We start from the raw sequence: 19,052 nt of genomic DNA on the forward strand, positions 1-19,052 counted from the left end.
CCAGCTGCAGAACAAAGCCAAACAAAAGACAGCGTGGCATTCAATTCTCTTGAAAAACAGCCAAAGGCACAGCTCTTCCATCTTTTTTTAGCCTTGATGGAAGACAGAATAATGATAAGGATTCATTAAATTCCCAACAAACTGGAGGACAACCCTGAAGCTTCAGAGCTTCCACTAGCACGAGAACTCGCTACTAACATGATTCGGTAAAAGGGTGGGGAAAATGTCATGATTTGCTGTACTCCGAAGAAACAACACAAATGTCAGCATCTTTAGTGAAGCATGGCGATGCTCGAATTGAATGCTTTCCAAAGTTTTCAAAACACTGTAAATCTCTTCAGACCTTCTCATTAGTTAGTTATTGTGAATGATGGCCTTTCTAAAATCTGTTAAGTGAAAATAAATCAGAGATGACAGAGCTTCTGTTTTCTTTTTTCATTTTGGAGGAATGGCATATCTATAGTCTCCCTCTCTTTCTCTCCATATATGGGTGAGAGAGAGAGAGCACACATACCAATAGAATAATTTTTTATGTAGTCTGTGAAAACAATGACTGTAACCTTAATTTATTCCTAACCTATTTATGTTGAAAGAACAAATTAGGGTCAAATGTGTGAACTGCACCAATCAAAACGACATCAAGTCAAGTTAAATCAGTCTGGAAAAAAAGCATAAGCATTCACTAGCAGGTCACAGTTTTTTTTTATTGTCTTTTATATTACACTGCCCCTGGATGTGATGAAACAAACAACCTATGAATTATAACCTTGCTTGGCCTGAATGGCAGAGCACCAAATGCGCTTGAATGATAACAGCTTGCAAGAGACGACGCCATGCCTACAAGGGAAAGATTTGTTTCTTTTGTAAACATTATAAGCTAGTAAAAAAGGTGTTTTCTAACACTCACCCCTTTAAAATTTACCATGAACATCAAATGACAAATGCAAAAAACGGATCATTAGATGACATCAGAACCTATGCAACCTAAGGACACATGTCTCATAACCAAGATATAGTACAACAAATATTAATGTGATAGACAAAACAGACACACTGTAACACATCAAATGTTCACCAAATGACAGAGGCTAATACTGCAACAATGATTATAACTCACATGATGTCAGGATGTTTAGAATCATGGCAAGTAAATGTTTTTTTGGAAGAAGAGAGCAGTCATGTTTGACTACATGACTGATTGCACCAAGCCACTGAGTCTGTCTTCTTAAAACTTAACAAAGTCTAGAGTTAGTGTCTGTCAGATCAAGTTCCCCTCCATTAAAATTTTATTCATGTTGTCCTCGCTCGATTGATGTCTCAATGTCAGAAATAATTCATTTGACACATTTTAAATATGAGCCATTGAAACTCTGGTGAGGGTCACTGAGCCTTTTCTTCACAAGATTTTATTAATTTGTCGAAATTATTTACTGCCAGACTTTAAGACAGGTTTTTACTTTCCTGCTCTGTTTCTATGGATGCATCTTAACTGTTATCGCTGCTCTGAGAAGGCTCTGGGCTGTTCATTGTTTGCATTGAGAGAACCTTAATCAGTGCGTTTTAAACAGAGGAAAGCTCTCATAAGTTCATTATGGATGAAAACCCTGTTTTACATTTGAAAAAGAGGCCTCAGGAACCAAGGACATGCTTAAATCAACTGGCGCATGCATATGCTTATACAATATTACCAGTAAGCAATAGGCTAAACAAATACAAGCTTTAAAGAACTTGGACAAAATGACGTCATTGTTGTGAAAGCACCTGACATTTAAACATGCACACAATAGTTCAATATGAATCTGAAGAAAATCTATAGTCAACTGTGTTCAGCTGTATGAGTCATGGCACAATTGAAACTTCCTGAAACGTTATTAGTTTAATCGCTTTAATAGAAACAATGTGATGTGATTATTTAAATACTATCAGAAAAAAAAGAGAAAAAAACATGTATGACATGCTTCAAATTGCTAAATCTTGCTCACGTACTCTGACATGAGAGTTTCTAAACAAATGATGAATGAGTCTTCTCGTACCGGAAGCACCGTAACCAGAGGAGCACCGAGACTGAATCAGTGAGCGGCTGTTACCGCACCATTCATTAAGAACCGTGAATGAGACTACATAAATATTGATAGAACCATGTGAAGTGTAAATTACTGCTCAGGTTTTCATCCTATAATTTGTACATCGCCAGTCTTTAATATCTCATTTACACTTAAATGAAAGACGCGCTGAAGTTTCAATATGTGAGGATCAAAAAGGAGTTATTTTAGAGCAAACATTTCAATCTACCTAAGCAGAAACCCAGCAAAATCTATGCAGATCACGTTGGATTTCCAGACACACATGTTCTAAAAGAAAAAATTCTGACGTATGGTCATTGTAATGAACAGATATATGGTCAGATCTTAATCTCCTGATGCATGTTTATAGGGTTTCCGCATAATGAGATCCCATGTGTTCCTTGGTGACCATGGATGCTCATCACTTTCAGACTTCAAAATCTATACAGGTCAATACAACCACCCAACAGTGCCCCCTACCGACCCTCAAATCCCAATCTCTACTTGAGTCATTCAGATGGCTTTGTTTTTGCCCAAGCTGCACTATTACATTCAAGTAGTTTTTATCCTCGTGTGATCAGCAAGAACCATTCAGAAATCATTTAGGAACATATACAGATGATCACATGACGGGAATGGTGTGGTGTGTCTAGACAGAAAGAGAACAATGGCAGTGACATTTTCAACATAACATCATAGGTAAAACAAAAAAGGGATTTATTCAGTTATTTTATTCTTGCCTAGATTTGAGCATTTCAGGATTTGCAAACAAAATGTGAACAGGTTTGCAATATGATAAAAGGTATATATATATATATATATTAAAATCTGTACTCTTTATAGTTCAGTTGCTGCTGATATTATTCACAAATAATCAGATTACAAGTATCTAAAAAGATTCAGCACGGACATCCCAAATAGTACTCATATATCACTCAAACAAATATTCATTTGGTTGATTGGTCTTGCAGTTTAAGTTGTATTAATGGTGTCATTTTGTGTGGTGGGGGGCTGGAAAGAAAACCTTTGCATTTATTTTCTGTCACTTTTGTTCAGGGAGAACTTGCAGGCTGATTGCAAGTGCAGTGAAAAGCAAAACACATGTCCGAGAAAAAAAGAATGAAAGAAAGAAAGAGCTAACAATCCTAACAATAACTGCTATAAAATCATAAAAATCCCTTAGAAACAGTCTGCTTCTTAGACCAATAATGATTTATTCTCCCTTTAGTAAAAAAAAAAAACAAAACAAGGACTATTTATCAATTTTCTTTTTTTTTTTCCAATTCTCATACTGTACTGTTCTTTTTTTTCTTTCTGATTTGTCTGTCTTTCTGATTTGTCTGTCAGAAGTCCTGTTGTGTCTGCTTTTCCAAGGCTGCTCGGTGCACATCTACTGCATGCTCTCTGGGTGTTATTGTGGGTTCGTCCTTACTACTAAGGCTCTTCAACGTCGAGTTTATTTGGTTGAAATCCACCTGCGTCGAAGTGCAATTGCACAAAAAGCATAAGCGTGTTATCAGAACAGGAGGCTTGACGGACTGCAGTAAACCTGGTAGAGAACAACACAATAACGCACGTGCGCGATGCTGAAAATAACAGGAGGTCGAGTTCTGGTGACAGTCCAGCTCATTTCTCTCTAACACACACACACACACACACACACACACTGACATGATCGTTATTTTCGCATTGACTGTAAACTAATCAGGCTGTAAATTCCGAAAAATTTTGCAAAAATCTCGCAAATAATTACTGATTAAGAAAAGAGCAGCATTTGGAAACGTGAGGAAAGAAGAAAAAAACCCTCTGATCTCAGGACGAAACGTGAGTTGCAAGTAAATCTGTAACGGGATAAAAGAGACGCTGTCTGCATTCGCCCACTCCTTTCGCGCATTGTTGAAGAAGACTAATTACTTTAGCTGGGGAGTAGAATTAGAAGTAAATAAGGTTTTATAATGAGAGAGTAAAAAAAACTGTGATAGAAAGAAGGGGAAAAACGTGGAAGAAAGTTCAATAATTGATGGCAGTGCTTTATAAACAAGAGCACACAGCCCTAACCAAGCCATGTGTCCACTTCACAAACCACAAACACACACCTCAACAATAACACCCTATTACACCAAGCCTTTCAATGTTTTTGTTTGTTTGTTTTAGTTCAATCTATTCGTGTTCTTTGAAGAATGCCTAGTCGGAGATAAACAGTGTATACACTCATGGGTATTCACTTTGGCATAACTCTAAACCCTGATGAAGAAGTTCCACAAACCAGCTGCTCTATAGAAGAGTTTCCAAACACTTCATTACAGATATCGCGAATAAAAATAGAAACATTTAATGTTTTTACCTTTGGTTATCCCTCGATAAGCTGTAAAGTCTCTGCATAAATGGCGCTGTCCGTGCTCTGGCTGGTGAACAGTGTATCTATCCCTGTGCAGTGAGCGACTCACACCGCTATACCTGCAGCTGCTTCACTGCGCTGTGTGCGCTCGCGAGCGCAGGCTACTATAAGAGCAGTTCAAATTCAAACCGAAAGGGGGACAAGCGGCGGCGTGCAGCAACACATCACACATTTATCACCGCAACTCCGCGACAAGACGCTCCATACTTTTAACACTGTGCGCATTATATATTTTAATAATTACACGCCGGCAGTTATAAACGTTCGCGTCAGTACAAATTATTTGGTTAGGTTATCCCCCCTACGAAAGCTAGATAGTTTGCTCCTATAAATCTATGAGTTTCCATAGCAATTGATTAACTGTTTGGGGTGTCCATGCTGAATCTTTTTAAATACTCATAAACTGATATGATTTTTTTTGTGTAAAAAAAACAAACAAAAAAACCCTCAAAACACACTTCCTAAATCTAAGCCCTTTACATTAACTATTTTTTTTTTGAAACTTAAAAAAAAAAGATTGTTCCAACACGTTTAAATTTATCAGAAACGCCTACCGTCATCAGGGGATCTATATTTTAACCAAAGTAATAAACATGGCAAGAAAATAACAGTCACTATTGAGGAACTACATTTCCGCGCATGCTCTGCACTCTCGCAAGGGCTTTCAGGAAAGTGGAATGTGCGCATGCGCAACTAGACGTGGCAGCGGCATCATGGCTTCTTGGACCCGATTCGGGAGACCTAGGAGAGAGCTTGCAATGTATATATTCTTATGTATGGTGAGTAATATTAAGATGCCCGCCGTGTGTAGATTTTTTTTCATGTCGGTTCATGTTGCATTTTGCTCATGGCAAAAATGTCGGGCTTCAGGCTGCCGCTCGAAGTTGAAAGCTCGAGAGAGAGAGAGAGAGAGAGAGAGAGAGCATTGGAGGCTGAACTTGAGACCTACCATTAATCTGACCGTTGGATCGTTCATACAGGCACTGCGTGCGTGACTCATGTGCATTGACTGATATATTGATATGTTTATTGCATGCCTTGAAGATTGAAAATCGCCGCTGAGACCGGTGCACTCGTGGGGAAACACACACACACACACACACATACACACACACAAATATATGTATTTATTAGGAATGCTTTGCGGCTACAGATTTACATTGAGGCTGCTGCATGTTTCCTCCGTGCACTGCGTGTGGGAGTAGTGTGAGAGCTTGTTGAATTAGTTCACACTTAGAGCACGGACAGTCACACACAGTACTGGCTACAAGTCAAACAGTCATGTGACAGTTAAGCTCTGATTTATCACGACTTCTTATAACTTTACTTTGTGATCTTTGTTACTTTGAAGTCAGCTGCACTGTGTCAGAGGGAAGGAGAAATGCAGACATGGCCTTCGAAACTGGGTACTATCATACTAAACAGTGTATCATGGCATCATGTTGATTAATTAATTAAACCTTTCCAACTGCCAAGGAGTAAAAATATTTGAAGCTTTCACTGGTTTAACTTCCTCGCCCTGTCAGTCCGGTTCTATTCCCCATGCTATTTCCTTTTTCACATCCTGTTTTGTAGCAGCCAGTGCAAACAAAGGTGCTACCTTCAGAGCAGTGGGACAGTAGAAGTGTGTGCACAAGCAGGAACTGGTTTGTGTACCCTAGTGCCCCTGGATTTGCCTTTAATGCTCATGCTAGTCAAAGCAATATTCAGCTTTCTTAATCTCCATTGAGCCCTCACTACCACCAGCAACAGCACCACCATCTTGCTTTCAGCTCAATTACTCATTTAACAGAAGTTCCACTGCCAGTGATCACCGTCCTTTCACTCAGCACAGTGTTTTCCATTAAGCATGTAAAGCCTGGCTCATCCTCCAGTGGTGCCTATAATTTATCCCCAGAGTGCAGCGTGTCGTTGGAGGCAGAGCCAAAGCCCCTCCCTGACCAAGTTGTTTGGCTCATTACTTAGAAGGAAAATAGAGGTGTTTGATGAAACGTCAGTCGGTTTGTGCTGAATCAGTGCATCCCTTGGCGCTTTAAACAGGTTGCCGCCCTGTAAGCAGCTTTTACAAGTCTTAGTAGCCTAAAAAAAAAGGCATGTACAAATTTCAAACAGATCCTGACCAGTGATCTGAGCCACATTCTTCATATGAGGGTTGGATCGTTGTCAGAGTTGTTAGAAAGGCTATAAGTTTGTAATATCAAACCTCAAATAATTATGATTGTTTAAAAAAAATAAATTGATGTTTATTTTTTTAAAGTCTAGTCTAGCCTTTTCTCGAAAAAACAGGAGTATATTTTATTTTTAAAAATCTAGATTTAGAAAATATCCCAATATTTTTCCCCCATTTTTATTACAATGTTAATATCCTAAACCCTTAAAAAACATAAAAAGGTGAGTCATAACTCAAGGTTTAATAATTTAGCTTTATTCACAGCTTGAAGTGAACTTGAGTGAGTAGCCCATTTCTATAACATCGATTTTCTCACTTAAAAACCAAGGGCAGCATTTAAACAATGCAATCATACTTCAAACACATGAGGTTAATATTTAACTTCAAATTAAAGTAAACAAAAAAGTTATATTACACTTGTGTTTGTTTTAAGACTATTTAGCACACATGGTGTTTTGAGAATGGTGTAAGAGTTTTGAGACAAATTCGCTTGCAGCGTTCGGAGGAAAGGGCAGATCGGAGGCTTTTGAACATGCACAACTTTTGATAATGTGCGGGCATAAAATGTGTTTCTCTCAGAAGCTCGTACACTTGGTACAGGAATGGTTATGTCGAACATGATCAGTCATGGCTAATCAACCTGAAAAACAGCCAATCCCGGTCACTAGCTGATCGAGTGATGCATCTTTATTATAAATGTAATAATTATATATCATAAATGAAATTCATGATTTAAAATCTAATTTTCCCTATTCTCTAATACATAATGTTATCTTTGCACAACTCAATAAATCTACATATAGGACAACAATTGATCTAAAGCATTTTGTAGACTATCTACTTAAACATGAAGCCAAGGGATATGTGTTTTCCTCTCATAATCCGTATAAGGATAACATTAGTGATCTAATTCTTTCTCACTGCACTCTTTGTCTCGCATTTTCTTCCCTGTATTTGATATGGCAGCTTGCTCATTTTGATGAATATTTCTGACGGAAGGAATTGGCAGGTTTACACAGATCAGTTCCTCCTGGCAGAATGTTACAGACGGGTTTTTTTTTCCCTCTTGCATTTTATATTCTGTTGGTCTGTGAAGTGCATGTTTGCTTTTTTTTGTTAATAATTGCTGAAGCTGCTGCTCTATTGAAGTTCAAGGGAGGAAAATTCTGAACAATGTAAACACGGCCAGATCCACCAGGAATCGCAGTGGCAGAATGCTAGGTGCTTAAGCAGTGAATAACAGGCCAGAAAGGCTGAAATGCAGCACGGATGTGTTTTCAGGTTTTTTTGCATTATAATCCGCACTCTCGCCAGTGACAGATCAGTGCTACACAGCACGCAGCATATTCAGTCTGTTTGTTTCACTTTGCATCGATCGGCGGGATGTGATCAGGACTCTCGTTCTTTGTACCGCTTTGTGGATTGTTATAACACTGACAGCCTTGTGAAAGCAGCAGCAGCATCATTAGGATAATGCCCACATTGAATAAGGCTGCTTGGTGAAAAGCAAATGGGTTGCTTTTGTGACTGGTATGAGACATGACGATCTACAGACAGTAATGGGTCTGCCATTTTCCTTTCCTGGCGAGTTTCTTTTTCTTTTTTTTCTTTTTTTTTAAAGAAAATACGCTGTTCAAAATAATTTAAGGTGACTTCACATTCTTACATACTATGTCTAATTGTTTTTCATTTTGATTCAGTTTTTCAAGTTCTGAGTTATTTTTTATACACCTTGCATGAGTTGTGTTTCTTACAACCAGCAAATAACTCCTTAACTTGAAATATGGTTTCATGACCTTCTGAGCTGGAGAATCATTTGTTGTATTAGCTGCCAAATGCTGGCTTGGTGACCTCTGCACTTCAGGTTGGAAACACTCAGGTTTTGTCTGGGACAAATTCTAAGGCATGGCTCCAGGCTTTCTTGTTGAGGGCATCATTGAGGTCATGTGGAGAGGCGATGTGATTCACCTGGTGCAGAGCCTTGCCGTTGCTCTAATTACAACATGCTGCCATCTTCCTCCATGACTCCAGCCTGCTGAACTGTCACCCCATCATTTAATCAATGTCGTGTGCCTGGGGCAGGAATGCGGCTCTGACAAACACTCGCACTACGATCACTATGACTCACCATCTCTTTTTTGGCCATAGTAATTGGGATTTTTGATTCTTTGCTACAGCGACACAGTGGAAACTTGAAAACAAAATGTGTGCTTTTTCAGCTAAAGCAGCAGTCAGTCCAAACACAAACTTCTCTTGCCAGAGAGGCCAAGTCACAGTTTTATGTGATTAGTGGGTGGGACTGTAGTCTATTCAACTGGTTGGAAAGAAGAGCTGCATATTTATATTGCTATTTTAACTTTGCATTTGTGCAAAAAACAAACATCCGATCTATTTAGCCATCTTTACTTGTATTTTCTTTCCAAAGACACATGCCTGAAATTGCATTTAAAATCGCCTGTTAAAATTTAAGTCTATCAGAAGCAACATATGCCATCCAGCTTGATGCCATTATATGATCAGGTCATTTATGTGCTACGAAAAGTCTAGAGGGATCTGTGGATCTAAGAGGGATAAACTCCACTTGATTAACCGTATGGACAGAGGTGGAATGTGCTTTTTAATTATGTATGTTGCTTTTGAGTTAACAGTAATAAAGGCATAGCGTGGGTGCTGCGTGTTGGCATTTCATATTTTATTTTAGTATGCAGTCTACAGCATACCTAATCATTTTCAGTTCTATAATGAAGTATTTCATGTTCTTTTGGGCTGATAAATTATTTTGTTCCTTTGAAGTTTGCCTTTCATGTTAGTAATAAAACTGTGCAGGGAATTTCTTATATGTTAGAGTCTATATACTGATGCTGAGATCAACACAAAGTCAGTTAATCAACTGTATACTTTAGGGGTCTAGAAGTAAGCATGTTCAAATTCATACTATTTGAAACAAGACAGGTGGCATGGTGGCTTAGTAGTGTCGCCTTGCACCTCCAGGGTTTGATTTCCTTCTCAGGTCTGTGTGCATGGAGTTTGCATGTTGTTCCTTTGCATGCTGGGTTTCCTCTGGGTATTTCAGTTTTCTCCCACATTCCAAAGACATGCAGATTAGGCTTATTTATTGTTCCCAAATTGCCTGTAGTGTGTGAATGACGCATGACATTCGGTTCAGTACGTGTTTTGATCTGAGTAAATGCAGTCTAGCTTTAACTCTTATATAGCTGTATAACTCATCAGTGAGTTCTGGGTAATCCTCACCATTACTGTATGTCAGGTAAGGTGAATTAATAGAATAGACAGCACACCGCTGAGGACTTGTAGCAAAATCATTTAAATTTCACTTCAGAGTTAGAGATTGGACAGGTTTGAAAATTCAGATAAACAGGCTTGTTTAAAATATAATTTAGCATTCTATCCTAAGCGCTAACGTCTGAGGAGATTTACATGATTATGTTTTGACTTTGAGGTGTTTGAGAGACAAACTGGGAAAATTGGGGTTGAGGTTTTGTTAGCAACATGCTACTGTAGGTAGTCCGATGAGTGATGTATATTTTCTTTTTCAAACAATGAAGTTTATAGTCAGTATTTTAGATGTAATAAATGAATGTCTGTATGTTGAATAATCTAAAACTGACACTTGTAGTCTAACTCCTTTAAAAGTACAAAGGTTTACTTTGTAAACGGCAGGGAACAGTTTACAGTGTTCAAACACTTGGATTTGGGAATAAAACCCCAAGTTTACTTTTGTTGCAGTGGTATTTTATAACATGAATGACGTACTACCTGTTAACTCTGTCAAGAAAAAGGGTTCATTGAGTTCTGCAAAAATCGTAACAGTACTATCACCAGTAGCAAAAAGTACAAATAATGTTTTTAAATATCCTATATTTAAAAGTAGCAAAAGTAAAAAGAAAAATTATTGGACTATTTGCTGTTGATAGTGTATTTACCATTCTTAAACAATTTAGGATCTATATACATAGACATACTTTTTGTATACATCATTCACTAGAGCTAAAGACCATACTGTACTTGTCGCATGTGTCTGACATAGACCTGACTGCTGACTGGGCATGCACGTTAATTTTATATGTTTATATACTATACTATGGTTTCTCATGGATTCAAGCAATACTATAATATAATAATGAACTGAATAAAATTCCTGAAGAAATTGTGAAGTAGGAGCGCAATGAGGGGTCATGGCTTGGGTCACTCGCTGCAGCTGCCCCTCCCTCCACTCACAAAACTCACAGGAGAACTTAACAAGGTTTAACGGTAATGCCAACATCACCCCTGTGATTCTTTACCATATATCAGAGGCTGCGTAGGTGGAAGAAAGTTGGTTCTTGGATTGTTTGAGAGAGCATTTATTCAGTGTGTGTGCACTTTATTAACCCCATTAAATTCTATGGAGTGACTCTTTCACTGATTGCAGCTACATTTTTGAAGGGGTGAATTATTTTTGATTAACATGATTTTGCCAAAGTAGTAGAGTTTTGAGGCCTTCGGCATGCCAGGGAAGCAAAGTATTTTAAGACTGGTCCAAAAAGAATTATTATGCTCACACCTAAAAAAAGAATGTATTTTCGTTTTAGAGGTTATTTTCGTTTCATTGTGCTTGGGAGACCTGGCCTTCAATATAAGTTTCATAAGGGTGCGTGCAAAATTCAGGTTAAAAAAAAAGGAATTTTGGAAAACCATTTTTCGGATTCCAAAACTTTTGTGCTTTGAAAATAACAATAGTGGCATATCATCAAATGATGATGATAATGGTGATAATAAAAATACTTATTATTATTTATATTATTGTTATTACAACAAGACAACGAATAATTTTCACATTCACTGGCCTCCACATTGTAAGCAAAGTAAATCAGACGAAAACTTGGAGCATGTAACTTGCGCTACTGTGTGTGTGTGTGTATGTATATATATATATATATATATATATATATATATATACACAGGGACATACACATTTATGTTGTAAGCACGGAGCCACCAGGCCCATGCTTTTAAGCTAAGGTTATTTTTATGTGCTAAAATGTTTCCACGTTAGCATTGGTTGTACATCTGTAGAGGCCATCAATCTCTGGTTAAAGTCTCCTGTATGAATGTAAGATTTGGAAAGTAGTCTGTAATTTATGTAAAACAACCCTCGCAGGAGGTCCTGTAGGCCTCTGTGTGTGGCAAAATTTTCTAATGACATTTTTTTTTTCAAAATGTAATGACTCTATAGAGAGCTTATCCAAGAATAGTTTGTCGAATGCAGCCAATTTGGAGGTGATTTGCCCCCGGCCCTTCTCTCCATGGATCCGTGAGGATGTGCATGCTTTTTAAATGAGTGAAAAGATGGAGCTTGTCTCAATCTGTCACTAGGCAGGACTAAGCTCATCAGTGGGTCTGCGTCAGTAACAACACCAGCATGATTCATTGGTTCCCTGTATCTCACAGGTGACATGCTTGTTTGTCCCTGATAATAACATGCTTAAATATCCCTGCTGGAGTTTCCTGATATTAACATTTCTGGGTCCCCAGCTGTTGTAATTAAGCTTCTGTAACAAATAGTGGGACATAGTGTAATGATTTCACACATGCCTTAGTAGTTTCTTTTAATGAAAACGGAATGCATTCTGTATTCCCGCCTACTTCTGAACGGCAAAAGGAATGTCACTTACCAGATACCAGTGCCAAAACCTACATTCAGATCCAGTCACAGAAGCACTTACAGCGAGGAAACACACCTCATAACATTGTCACAACATAACGTTATTACACAACACTTCGCTTCCAAGTCATTCGAAATCAGCTCTGAACCCCATCAGTCTTGTTCTTTGGCTAACGCAAATCCCTCAGTGTTGTCCTTTAAATCCCAAATACCTCTCTAACCCCCTACGTAGTGCACATGGCGATGTGCATGCTTGAAATGAAAGCTGGAAATGTCAATATTAGTTAACGTTGTAAAGCGTCATCATTTGCAACAGAAGTACAAAATGATATAATGCTATGGCTAGCAAACGCCACTAATTCCAGGAGGAATCACTTATTTGATCACCATCTGAAGTAGGGCTGTAGCTATCGAATATTTTAGTAATCGAGTATTCTACCAAAAATTTTATTGATTAATCGAGTAATCAGATAAAATTTACTTTTATTAATTAAATTAAACTTAATTAAACATCAATGTAAAATATATGAGAAACAAAGATTAATTGGTTTTCTTTTTAGAAAAATCTACTTTTATTTTTTTAAATGCATACAGCATTTTATCCAAAATAAACATTATTTACAATACAAGGAATAGCTTTACTGATTCTGAGAAGTTGACTGAGATGAATTAAGTGCATCACAGTGCCATACATTCTTATTTTAAATCCTTTTCTTAGATGCAAAAAACAAAAAAAGTGTATTTTAAATGACAGTAAGGATAAAAAAAACTACTGCACGCTATTATGCGCTGAAATGCATCTCTGCCATGGATAAACAAGAAAAAAAAGACATGTATATGAAACAAAATATAAATTATATATATTTTATATACAACATGTGTATTTTTTATTTTATAAACAATATCTATTTAGTGTAAACATATTCATAAACAATATTTATTTAGTGTAAATGTTTTTGTATTACTGTACATGACAAACCCCTGCAAAATAAATGTGCCACAAAATAAACATTATATGAGAATTTGTATTACGTGTCTTAATTTTCGTGTATTAATTCATCACGCGCCTAGGGTTTGTTATAATAGTAATAATATATTTGATAATAATAATATGAATTTTTGATTGTGGTGTCCTAATATATTTGATAGGGATTACGTACGTGGGGCAGTCTGTGGCAGGGGGGCATTTTAGCGCATAACACACATAAAAATAAATAATTATACGAAAACACAAAGTTGTGCAACTTTCAGAACTAAAAGTTTAAAAATTTACAGCTCAGGCATAATATAAGCCTTTACTGACAATTTCTGTCATTTTCTTTTGCTGCTTTCTTCGCTCTATCGCTTCTTTCCATTTTGCAGCCCTTTCCATTTTTTATACTTTTTTTTTTTTTTTTATAAAAATATAATCATTAGAACAGAAGCTATCAATAGGTACGTTACTCTTTTATCTGTGTGACCGAACACCAGGTAATCCAGTAGGTAATCAGACGATCATCAGGTAATGTTTTTTGTGGTTACTGGCTCGGCAATACACCTTAAACCTAATTATCAACAAAAATACATGTTAAGTCTAAAGTCAGTTATTAGTACTTTTGCCATCCACTGTTGTGATTGACGTCATGGTTGTCATCGCCTGCAAAGAGGCTATATTTTCGTTAGCATGTGACTCTTTAATGCTTTGAGTCAGTGGGATGTTGCCTACTTTTTGTTCTTTTTGTAAAGAACTTGTACAAAAATCATAAGCTGGTGCAGGATGATAGAGAGAGATAATAAAGTAGTGGAATTAACTTTTTTTCTTTTTAAATGATAAGACAAAATAACGCAGCTTATAATGTTACAGTAGCAAAAAGACTTCTTTCCGAACATAAAGTTTAAAGCTTTATCCCTGACCATTACAGAACACTAAAACTGGAGACCTCTTCCAGAAATGCTTAATAAAGTCTCTTCACAAAAAGTTTGTCTAAGATTCATGATTACACAGTCGTTTATGTGGTGCATCTGTTGTACAACACTGTCTGATAAATCAGATGCATCAGTAGTGCTGGGGTTTAATAAAAAAAAAAAAAGCAGATTGGAAGATGGAAGCAGTTAGCTACTACACATGTTTTATTGCTCTCTTCCAGCTATAAAGCTTATGAAAAGGATTGCTGCATTTTTTTTCTTGTAGATCAACACAATTACTGAATATTATTAATACAGCTCTATAAGCTATTTGCGGAAATGTGTTATATCATCTTTGTAATCGTTATTGTCTTTCTGGCTAACATTGCGATTCGAACCCAGTACCACAATTACATCAGCAGACACGCAGCCGGAGATGATGTCCTGAAGCGCCTGTGAGATTTTGCTGCGACAGTGAAATATGAAAATGAATTTTTCCCTCTCTTGGTTTCTCTGCCTTTCTCAGGTCGTGGTCGTGTCCAAGCTGCAGGCAGTCAAAGTTTCCCCGTTAATCGAAAGAGTCAGTGACCATAAGGATTTCAAAAAGCTGCTCAGGACCAGAACCAATGTGCTTGTTCTTTACACTAAGTCAGGTGAGTGTCGAGCCCATAATTGAATACAATTCTTTCAGCATGGCGTTATGTGAACACTCTTACATTCCTATCGTGTAGTGTCGTGTCCCCAACCATCATGACCTCCATGGTTATTGAGATTCTGTATATACTGTATACGTAGTATTTGCATTTTTACATTCCACTTACACTAGCTATGATAAAGCAAAACCTAAAAAAAGCACAACATGCTTCAGTACAACCATTATCAAAATGCAGTCTATAATTCGTCCTCATCGGTGGAGGGATGCACAGTGGCGTGTGTGATGATGTGTGGTTTCCTGGTCCGTAAACAGCCCCAGTCCACATGCAGGAAAAGAAACTCCCAAGACTGAGCTGCGCCAGATATATTGGTTTCATAATTCAGGGCCCATTTCTGCAGGGTGAGGTCATTGGGTAAGGCTCAGGAGTATCGAACAGAGCGCTTGATTGATGGCTGAGTCGGCTGCTCATCCTCTGAAAACCTGGTTTGCTTTCTGAATCTCTGCACATCTCCTCTCCGCGTCAATTCCCCTGTCGGATGTTTTCTCTCAGCTTTGACACGGCGGAGTAGCTGAGCTACCCCTTACAAGAGAGTGATGTTTTAGCAGGATACAAAATCTTTTATTGAGGAAATATGCCTTTTTTACTTAGTAGATGTAAAAGAATATTTCCTCAAGTGTAAATGCAAAGTGAAGTCCTAAATGAAGTATGCATTTAAGGGTGTAATTCTTTCAACATGCTTCATTGTGTAATCTGTCATTACTGTACAAAAGTTAGTGCCCCCTCTTTTAATTCTGTGTGTGTGTTTGTGTAAAAACACTTTAAAATGATCTAATCATAGTCCAAAATGAACAACTTGTCAATTCATGTGTCAATCAGTTTTTTTTCATGTGTCATTATTTATTTAACAAAAACATTGATTATATATATTTAACAGAAATGTCAATAATGAGTACCCCCATGACTTCATAGCTTGTAGATCCACCTTTAGCAGCAATACGTTAAGGTATTTATTTCCTGTATGGCTTTCTGTCTTTCATATCGTTTTGTTTCATGTTTCAGTTCAACTTTTGCATTGCATTTTTCAACAACATTTACTTCAGTTCAATGAGGTTTTCGAGGCATTTACTTATGCACAGGTCTCGTAAGGTAACGCTATAGCATTTTTAATTATGTTGAGGTCTGGACTTTGACAAGCCCATTCCAGACCTTTGATTCTTCCTTCATCTTTGTTAAATAAATAATGACATGGTGAAAAGCATATATATATATATATATATATATATATATATATATATATATATATATATATATATATATATATATATTCCTCTTTTGAGATTGTACTTTCCCAATACTAAGATCCACTATGATAAGATGATGTAAACAAATGTTTTTACACACAAAAAAGAGGGGGCACTAACTTTTACACATGTATTTACTTGCTTAGTCTTAAACAATTACAAAAAGTTATAAATTAATGAAGTTATAAATTAATGAAAAAAATGTGAATTAGACCTAAATCAACCTAAATTTCACATTTAATCTTGTAAATGTTTCTTTTCCAATTTTTTTCTTCTTCCTCAGCTACATCTGGAGATGTTCATCTAAAGCTGCTGTCTGATGTAGCCCAAGCAGTAAAAGGCCAAGGGACTATCGCCTGGGTGAACTGCGGGTAGGTCTCACTGAATGTTTCACGTCTTTTGTATCGATGGATTAGCGATCTGCTAAATACAACACGTGACAGAAATGAGATGTGCAATTATCAGGGAATGGAGTGAGCATTAATGGGCACTGGAACACCCGCACAGTGGCAAAGCTTAAAGCATTAGTGACAGGAAGAGAGAAAAGGTTTGTAAACCCTTGGGAATGATCTCGATTTGTAAATGAATGATTTGTTAAATGTGGTGTATCATAGCTTTAATAGTACAGACCAAGGCTCATCACTTGGTGCACCACTGTCTGTATTCAAAATCCTGTAGCAGAACTAATCAAGGTATGGGGGGAAAAAACTGGCTGCTATTTGAGATGCATGAAATCATTAATATATAACCATATAAAATATTGTTGTATCTGTAGCAGATCCCCTACTGTGGCCAAACACATGCTTTATTTTTCATGCAAAGAGAAGAGATTTCACAGAATTTCATACTTTTAAGCCCCAATGATGACATGACTGAGTAAGAGCAGGCATTTATCCCCTCTATCAAATATAAAACATGTCTCATCTGCTCCCAGTCTGTGGTAACATGGATCCAAGAAACAAAACACAACCATCCCAAAAATTGAAGTAATCGTGATTGATTTAAACGTTAAAGTGTTGCTACCCAGTCATGTTTTACAAGGCTGAATTCTCTTACATTTTTTAATAATCCTAATACTCTTGATAAAAAGTAGTAATGTTTGTGTGTAGATTAGTGATTTGTGCGTTGCTCTAGTGAACTGGCATCGTATCCATCCTGCCCCTTGTAGGGTCCTGGAGCGACACTTGCCCCCAACTGCTGACCTAAATCCTATCTCAAGTGTAAGCTGGGTTAAAGCATCACTTTATTGATTAATTGTAAATGAATCTTTTAAACTAGGCAGCTCACAGGTACAGAACAGGCTGATAGAGCTCCTACCCTTAACATCGATTCTTAGAAATATATTGGGACTGAATAGCTCTGTGGTCAAAAGAAAACCACTTGTTAGTAAGACTAATCAGACAAAAAGGATGCAGTTAGGGAGCATAAAGTTTGGATTCTGAAGCAATGGAAAAGGGTCATTTGGTTTAATGAGTCCAGATTAGACCCATTTTAGAGTGATGGATACATCAGAGTAGGAAGCGAAATGCATGAAGCAATACATCGATCATGCATAGAGGCAAACGTACAAGTCTCTGAATCCAATGTTAATCTTGCATGCATCATAGAATGAAGTCAGCCGATGACGTGAATGTACTGAATGACCAGGTTATCACATCAGTGGAGTTTTTCTTTCCTGACGGCACAGTCATACTGTATTCCAGAACTCAGATTGTGAAAGAGTGATTCTGGGAGCATGAGGAATCATGTTTACACACGAACTGGCCACCACATTGTGTGCTGTAATCAAAGTTAAAGGTAACTGAATGAAATGTTGGCATATGCACTTATTTTATTTTTAAAGCCAGGCAGTGTTGAACTAACAGACAATGAAATACTGACCTAGTTTAAGGAATGCGTTCTGTACTCAGACATTCCAGGCAGTTAAAGTGTAGGACTGATTTGTTCTGCTATACTGTATAAACACACAGTTATGGTTACCAGTCATTTACAATTTATGTCTTAATGCATATTAAGGTTATGGAAGAGGCATTTTAAATAGAAAATTGGGGGGAAAAAAATAAATCTTTGTATTTTTTGTTGTTGGTGTTTTTCTGCTTGTTGAGGAAGGACTGTAATGATGTCACACTCAGGCATAAACACTTCTTACTGTTCTACGCTTCCACCGATTCTTCCTGCAGATCTGTCTGATAAGGCAAGATAAATCTTTGAAAGAGATTCAGTGAAACCTTTTCATGCCAGTGACATGGCCCCTGTGCAGCGTGCAACTCTCTCGGCATCTGCCAACCCAGAAGAACGTACCCATCCATTTCGTTCTTTATCTCTTTTCCTCCTGTTTAAGTTTCTCTTTTCTTTTCCCCCCTTCAACTTGTGAATCTGTCAGCCCTTAGCTCCATCTGTCTACATCTGCTGTAAAGAAGAAATGTGCAGGAGATAAACTGGAGATACACTTCGTATACCTTCCAGTTAAACATCAACTAAAACCCTACCTCAACTATTACCACTGACGATTCACCTTTTTGTCAGTTGGTATCAAAAATTCACAAGTCACAAATCATTTGTCGTATGTCTATAAACTATATTGTTGCAGTTATTAAACCTACATTTGGTTCTAGCACTCGGCCGGTTTAATGACCGAATATTCATTTTCCCAATCATCATTCCGAACACTGCGAGTTGAGAAAGTGAAGAGTGAAACATTCAAGTGGCAACAGTACTTAAGACGGGCTTATCTTACTGGCTTTTAAGTGCCTAGCTCAAGCTCCTTCTCATCACGAATAATAGTTCTACTAATTGCACAGATTCCTGATTAGTTCTTGAAGGATTTGTGCTCTTTGCTGACTCTTCACTCCTTGACCTACTTTAAGTGCATGAAGGAAGAAATGAAACAGCAAGTTTTATCAATCCTCGTGTCC

At 37.4% G+C, this 19,052-nt stretch overlaps 2 protein-coding genes across 6 annotated transcripts in view; one reads left to right on the forward strand and one right to left on the reverse strand.

The window, feature by feature from the left end:
* sema5ba (sema domain, seven thrombospondin repeats (type 1 and type 1-like), transmembrane domain (TM) and short cytoplasmic domain, (semaphorin) 5Ba) overlaps positions 1 to 4,523 on the reverse strand; it is a 102,486-nt gene extending 97,963 nt beyond the window's left edge. For all 4 annotated transcript variants that reach the window (XM_053495927.1, XM_053495926.1, XM_053495924.1 and 1 more), the window contains exon 1: positions 4,408 to 4,523. The gene's annotated coding sequence lies outside the window, so the exon portion shown is untranslated. The remainder of the gene's footprint in view (positions 1 to 4,407) is intronic.
* The window catches only part of pdia5 (protein disulfide isomerase family A, member 5), a 91,039-nt gene that overhangs the window by 31,997 nt on the left and 39,990 nt on the right, over positions 1 to 19,052 (forward strand). The window contains exons 1-3 of one of the 2 annotated variants that reach the window (XM_053495928.1): positions 5,140 to 5,240; positions 14,707 to 14,833; positions 16,421 to 16,508. In XM_053495928.1, the coding sequence (XP_053351903.1) occupies positions 5,175 to 5,240; positions 14,707 to 14,833; positions 16,421 to 16,508 (281 nt within the window). In that variant the 5' untranslated portion in view covers positions 5,140 to 5,174. Of the gene's footprint in view, positions 1 to 5,139; positions 5,241 to 14,706; positions 14,834 to 16,420; positions 16,509 to 19,052 lie in introns of those variants that run through there. The other variant, XM_053495929.1, reaches the window with a different exon arrangement.

The sequence above is a fragment of the Clarias gariepinus genome, chromosome 5 (genome assembly GCF_024256425.1).
Source record: "Clarias gariepinus isolate MV-2021 ecotype Netherlands chromosome 5, CGAR_prim_01v2, whole genome shotgun sequence".
NCBI lineage: Eukaryota > Metazoa > Chordata > Actinopteri > Siluriformes > Clariidae > Clarias > Clarias gariepinus.